The following is a 7,005-nucleotide window of genomic DNA, read 5'->3' as shown; positions in this document are numbered from 1 at the left end:
AACAGTGCGAGGACTGTTGGGCCAGAGAGAGAGACTCTATTTGAAGGAAGGGGTGATTTGCAGGGCCCTCCAAGATCCCAAGTGGGGCGACAGGGTTTGTCAGGTGGTGGTCCCCGAGGGACGCTGGCCAGCGTTGTTGGAAGCCTATCACACCAGGATGGGGCATCAAGGGCAGGAGAGGACGACAGCCTTATTACGGCGACACTTCTACTGGCCCGGAATGGAGGGCACAACGAGGGCCTATCTACAGAAGTGTCCACGCTGTATATTGTTTAAGACCAGGAAAGAGGTACGGGCTCCCCTGGTTCCAATTCAGGCCAAGGCACCCTTGCACATTGTCGCTATGGACTATCTGACCCTGGGTCGGCCGGTGGACCGGATCCAGTATATCCTTGTGGTTACGGACCTGTTCACGAAGTACGCTTGGGCCGTTCCGACCCTAGATCAGACTGCCATTACCACCGCCAACGCCCTGTGGAAGTATGTAATCCAGCCGTTCGGGTGTCCCGAAGTACTCCATTCTGATCAGGGGCCTAATTTTGAGTCCAGGGTGATACACGAGCTGTGCCAGCTGTATGGAGGGAAGAAGACCCATACGACCCCTTATCACCCCCAAGGGAACGGGGGGTGCGAGAGGTTTAACCAGACGCTGCTGAGCCTGCTGGGGACCCTGGAGGAGGACCAGCAGGGCCATTGGGCCGACAGACTTCCGGCATTAGTTCAGGCATACAACAATAGCGTACACAGTACTACGGGCTATGCCCCAACTTATCTGATGTTTGGAAGGCATGTGAGGCTTCCAACTGATTTGCTCTTGGGGACCATGGCGGCGGAAGAAGGGAGCAGTCTGACCGATTGGGTGACCAGGCACCACCAGCGCCTTCAGTCGGCTTATGAGCAGGTCTCGGATCAGATCAGTCGGGCTGCAGCGAAGAACAAAAGGCTATACGACCGGACGGCTCGGGAAGCACCGCTACTACCAGGGGAGAGGGTATTGGTAAGGGACAACCGTCGCCAGGGGAAGGGCAAACTAAGTGACCGGTGGGAGTCACAGCCCTATGTAGTCCAGCGGCAACCACACCTAGACCAGCCGGTGTATGCCATCCGTCCCGAAGGGAGAGCCGGTCCAGAGCGGGTGTTGCATCGCAACCTGATTCGCCCCTGTCCGAACTATCCGACTCCTGCTGCCGAAAAGCCCCCCGGTGAAACAGCATGGATGCCCCAGTTGGTGGGATGGGCGGTGGTCCCGAGGGGACTAGGCATAGAGCCACGGCCTGAAGAGCCTATTTCCCCACCCAGGCGATCCCAGCGGAAGAACCGAGGTCAGTCCCCAGCTAGATATGGAGACTGGGTGTCCGGCTCCCGTTCTCGGGACTAGAACGGTTTGGCGGGGGAGTATGTCACGGTGTGACGAATGAGGGTGGAACTAAAGTTCGCCGCAATTGTGTCCCCTCCGGTACAATAACAAGGAAACACCACCCCCCGTGTAAATGTGTATCTGTTGCCTTGCCAACCGGGATGAGGAAATCGACATCAGGTGTGGGGAATTAATCTAGAGCCATGACGAAGCTGTGTGGGCATTGAGAAGGATATAAAAAGCCAGCGAAGAGAGACTGTTGGGTGGTTCTCTCCCGTGAGAAGTCGTTCTATTTGAGTGTTGCAGAGAAGAATTGCGGGGTGCAAAGGGAAGTGTTGCTGGAGGGGACTCGAGGAGTGTGGAAGAGTTGTGAAAACACACCGTTTGCCTGGAAGGGAGAGAGATAAGTAATCGACCATTGTATCTCGTACCTGCATGTTTCAACGCTGAGTTTGAGGTGGATTGGAGTGCTTTGATTGTGCTATCTAAATGTCACTGAGTGAATTATACTGATTCATGTTCGATCTCTTGCCCTCTTCCCCCGTGTTGGAACGGTGTTGTGAATCCGTCTATGTCTGTGGAGGAAAACCCTGAAACATCTTTTTCCCAACATTGGAGCTCGTTGCTTGTGGCACGGAGACCCCTGGGTGAGTGCTGGCCTTATCTGCACTTATTGAAGTGGATTGCAGTGCTTAAATTGACGTTTCCCCCCTCACGTTGCATGTTTGGAGTGAAATTGCCGTGTGTGTGTGGAAGATTTATTTTCTTTTGCCGTGCACTCCCCACGTGCCATGCTGGTCTACTGTCCGTAACTGGAGCTTAATAATGTTGATCGGCCCCATCTGTTGAGGACTAGAAGGAACAGCATCTGTGAGTCAAACTAACCTCTCTGTTTTGAAGTAGTGATTCTGACTGTCTTAGAAGAAGCTCTGTCCAGCCTGTTGACTTAAGTTCGCTACTTGCCTGTCAACCCACCTGTATGGTGAGAAGGTTTGCCCCCCTTGCAACACACGTGAGAACTGTATATTGCTGTTGAAGTTGATTCTGTTTGTCTTAGAGGAGTTCCGCTCAGCCCGTGACTTGAGCCTGTTACAACCCCAAGCCCATTCTGCATGGTGTGAAGTCATCTGTCCCCTGCAACACACGTGAGAGCTGTATACTGTTGTCGAAGTTGATTCTGTCTGTCTTGGAGAAGTTCTGCTCAGCCTGCGACTTTGAGTTGTTACAACCCCAAGCCTCTCTGCATGGCGTGAAGTTATCTGTCCCCTGCAACACACGTGAGAATTGTATATTGCTGTTGAAGTTGATTCTGTTTGTCTTAGAGGAGTTCCGCTTAGCCCGCGACTTGAGCCTGCTACGATCCCAAGTCTATCTGCATGGTGTGAAGTCATCTGTCCCCTGCAACACACGTGAGAACTGTATACTGCTGTTGAAGTTGATTCTGTTTTAGAGGAGTTCCACTCAGCCCGCGACTTGAGCCTGTTACAACCCCAAGTCCATTCTGCATGGTGTGAAGTCATCTGTCCCCTGCATCACACGTGAGAATTGTATATTGCTGTTGAAGTTGATTCTGTCTGTTCTAGAGAAGCCCCGCTCGGCCTGCGACTTGAATCTGCTATAGCCCCAGGTCCATCTGCATGGTGTGAAGTTATCTGTCCCCTGCAACACACGAGAAGCTCCGCTCGGCCTGCACCTTTGAGTCTGCTATAGTCCCCGGCCCATTTGCATGGTGTGGAGTCACCTGTCCCCGGCAACACCCGTGAGGCCTATATACTGCTGTTGAAGCTGACTCTGTCTGTTCTAACTGTCTGTCCTAGAGAAGCTCCGGTCAGCCTGTTGACTCGAGTCTGCTGCAGCCCCAGAGTTCAAACTGTCTACTTACCTGTGGAAACTTACCTGTCCGTCGTAGGCCTCTGTGAACTTTGCATCAGTGTGGGAAGAGGACTAGCCCTGACTGTATACCCACCTGTAGAAATTCACCTGTCTGTCGTCGGTCCCTGTGAACCCTGCATCAGTGTGGGAAGAGGAAGGGTCCCGACTGTCTACTCACCTGTGGAAACTCACCTGTCTGTCGTCGGTCCTGGTGAACCCTGCATCAGTGTGGGAAGAGGAAGGGCCCCGACTGTCTACTCACCTGCGGAAACTCACCTGTCTGTCGTCGGTCCCTGTGAACCCTGCATCAGTGTGGGAAGAGGAACAGCTCGACTGTCTACTCACCTGTGGAAACTCACCTGTCCGTCATAGGTCCCTGCGGACCCTGCATCAGCGTGGGAAGAGGAACAGCCCCGACCGCATACACACCTGTGGAAATCCATCGATCCATCTCAGGCCATTGCGAACCTTGTATCGACGTGGGAGTGGGTCCCGGAGACTGCTGCATTGCCTCGATTCCGGGGAAGAAGAGGAAAGGAAGATTTTAGCTTAGGTTATTCAAATTACTTTTAACTTTAATAAAAAGAACTGTTATTCCCTTGAATTCTGTTTCCGTCTCGTCTCTGACACGCTCCTCAGGGTGGACCTGGTTCAGGGGTGGGCGCAGTCCGGCTTGGCCCATCCCGACCTGTGACACTTGCATGCTTGGTTAAAATAGCGATGAAGACCAGTGGGAGAAAGGAATTGTCACTTGAGTCACTGAACAATCGGTTCTTAGAGAAGCTCATACAATCTTAGCTGATCCATTGCATGTTCTGCATTCAGAGTATTGTTACCTTCTGGAAGACGGTAGATTTCTGATGTGTTGGTATAATCATTTAAGAAGTCTTTTATTCCCTTTTCAATTAAAATGTTAAATGATGAATGAGTTTTTTTTAAAGGGTGAGTATGGGAATTATTTATTGTAGAATTTGTTTGTTTCCAATGATTTTGTCAATGTAAACATCTTGAGTCCATTGACCATGGCTGTTTTGTATTTGAAAATGTTAGGATGCTGTACAGTGTAGAGTGCTTTTTGCAATACAAATTCTTACAAAAGAGCTTTATAGGAAATAGAAGTGAAAGAACTCGTGTTTTATAGGTTCAACAATTTGGTGGTTCTTTTAAGTTCACTGAAAGGTTCTTTGGGAGCCAAAAATGGTAATGGCATCACTGAAAACCACATTTTGAAAGCTTTATTTTTACACCATTCCAAAAAAAAAAAAAAAAAAAAAACTCAACTGTAGAAGTAATTTCAATTTAAACTACATTTTACATACTTAAGTTGAAAATTGTAAAACTAAGTTGCTTATTCTGATTAATGTAAAAACCTGATATCTTTTACAGACAATCCCACAAACATGACCTCAATTATTTTTATATAGAAAATTAAGCATTTAGAAACAAATTTTTAGTTGTTGCTGAAATTCATGATAGACCATTTGTAAAGCATCTGGATTCTACTTTATTTTGCTTTCCATTATTGTCATTTGTTGACAATCATGACACGTGAACAAAGGTGCATTTGTGGCAGGATGGTCAATATTATTTACAGCTGTATGTCACTACCAGATACTTATAAACACCCACACATGGATCAGAGAAGAATGAATTTGATGCTTTTAGTTGACAAGACTTCTTCCCGTTGCACCTTAAGAAAGAAAAATTGGAATTAGAAAAGACTGTCTACTAGCTTCAGTGGCTTATATCATTCTACTGTCTCAAACTAGTCTATATTTGTCCATGTGTTAAGTAGCCATTTAATACACAGGATAATGATTCGCAATGTACATTGTCCCTTGGATACATTTTGTATACATTTCAAAAATAGCTGAAGACAGTGTGACCTAAAGTCTAAAAGTAACTCTAGATGAAGTGTATCTGCTGTACCTGGAACGCAGGGTGCTGGTCTGAGGAGAGTAACAGTGTGGTGTGGTTGCTAATTTATGAGGGCAGGTTAAGAGACCTCGCCTTCCATAATTGGCATGATGAATATGAATAACACCTTTACCTTTTGACAGACACCCATCAATTAATCACTTTAATAAAAAAAATAAAAAAACGTTTGTGCCAACATGTATTGCAGCACTGATCCATTAAAAGCATTGTGGACATGAGGCTATTCACTGATCTCAGCATAGTAAAGATACAGAAAGAAAAGTACTTACAACACTTAATAACGCTTTGATGACCTTCACAGATTATACTTCTTTCTACAGGTTTTTTTTTGGGTGGGAGGGGGGGGGGACAGAGGTCAGAAATACAGTAACTACAGTACAAGATACACAAATATTTATACTCATTTGCTACACCTTTATAAAATATTAAACTTCAAAGTGAACGATGGAAATTACTTACTTGCTGGGATACATTCATAAGATACATCCAGGTATTTATAAGTCCCAACACAAGGATCAGAGAAAACGGAGTTCACTGCAGGAACAGTACAGTTCTTTCTTCCATCACACCTGATTCATGGACAGACAATGACAAGTACTTAGTATACTATAAACAGTTTGCATCTTGTGCTTAATGCATACACTGAAATTGTAAACTTATTTTCCCATGTTATCGGTTAAACCTACCGATTGGACATTATAGAGAGGGACGCTTCTGTGCTGCAGTGTTTATTTGAGATCTGATTACGCCGTTTCCCACTTGTGCACGTTTTGCAATTGGTCCTCCCATAGTTGGCTTTAGTGACCTTTATGTAACCCACATCTGATGTAAAAAAAACAAAACAAAAAACACAACTCATGATCCTATTACCCGCACTCATACTGTCCCATTTGGGAACAAAAGCCAAACATATAACTTAAAGGACTAATTCCTCACCACAGTGTACACATGCAGAGTCTCCTTCACAGACCAGTGTTTTTTTTGCTTCTGCACCTGAAGAGAGGAAACAAGTAAAATTACTTAAATGTTCTGCACCTGGAAGTTTTTAATGAGACTGCACATGTATTAGTCAGTTGCCTTACCATGTTGATACAAAAACAGCAGCACTGAAAATCCAATAACAACCAGTTAAAACACTTGAAATCATGCAAATTGAATTGGTTCTAAATCAGTACTTACAAGTGATCCAGATTTGCACCAGCATGGTGAATGTGTAAACAGAAGGAAAGCCCTAGAATTATTTTAAGGGAACACATGAGCACACAATATTTATAACAAAAAGCAAAAATTCAGATGTTCTGAAATTTTTAACAAGATTCCAAAACACTATTCTTTTCACTCCCAAATGATTGCAGTAAAGGACTGAATTCCATTACATTGTTATATTTAGCCCACTGACAGGAGGACAGTTGAATCCAAGTGCAATTTATTGAAAATATACAAAACATGACTTTGACTAAAGAAACATGAACATGAGACTCACCAAATAGCAGTTACTGAAAACAAAGCTTGACAAAAGACTAGGGAAATATGATGCCTTATGTATACACAAGGACTAATGACATAACAAGACACCTGAAAGTAATCAACACAATGAACCAATGGGAAGACACAACTGAAAACCACATGACAAGACCATAAACCAATGAGAACATGACATGGCAGAGGAGCCAAATACACAGGGTGCGTCCAGGCCCAGTCCACATGAACACGGGTATTTTCAAAACCGCAGATTTTTATATGCGGTTTAGCCGTTCGTCCACACACAAACGTAGTATCCGGTCACTGAAACCGAACTTTTTTGAAAACTCCTGCCAGGGGATTTTGGCTTATGACGT

At 45.5% G+C, this 7,005-nt stretch overlaps 1 protein-coding gene across 1 annotated transcript; it reads right to left on the bottom strand.

Moving 5' to 3' along the window:
• Positions 1–4,792: 4,792 nt before the first annotated feature.
• On the bottom strand, positions 4,793–6,608 carry LOC309481277 (L-rhamnose-binding lectin CSL3-like). Its single transcript, XM_082146151.1, has 8 exons — positions 6,347–6,608; positions 6,250–6,273; positions 6,104–6,160; positions 5,854–5,989; positions 5,627–5,736; positions 5,437–5,481; positions 5,159–5,279; positions 4,793–4,919 (listed from the first exon to the last, which is right to left on the bottom strand). The coding sequence occupies exons 1-8, from the start codon at positions 6,369–6,371 to the stop codon at positions 4,814–4,816; spliced, it is 624 nt and encodes a 207-aa protein (XP_082002277.1). The 5' UTR covers positions 6,372–6,608; the 3' UTR covers positions 4,793–4,813.
• Between the last annotated feature and the right edge of the window lie 397 nt (positions 6,609–7,005).

This window comes from Leuciscus leuciscus (assembly GCF_965113295.1).
Source record: "Leuciscus leuciscus genome assembly, chromosome: 18".
NCBI classification, from domain to species: domain Eukaryota; kingdom Metazoa; phylum Chordata; class Actinopteri; order Cypriniformes; family Leuciscidae; genus Leuciscus; species Leuciscus leuciscus.
The sequence above is the reverse complement of the archived record's forward strand: the minus strand, read 5'-3'. Positions and strand labels throughout refer to the sequence as shown.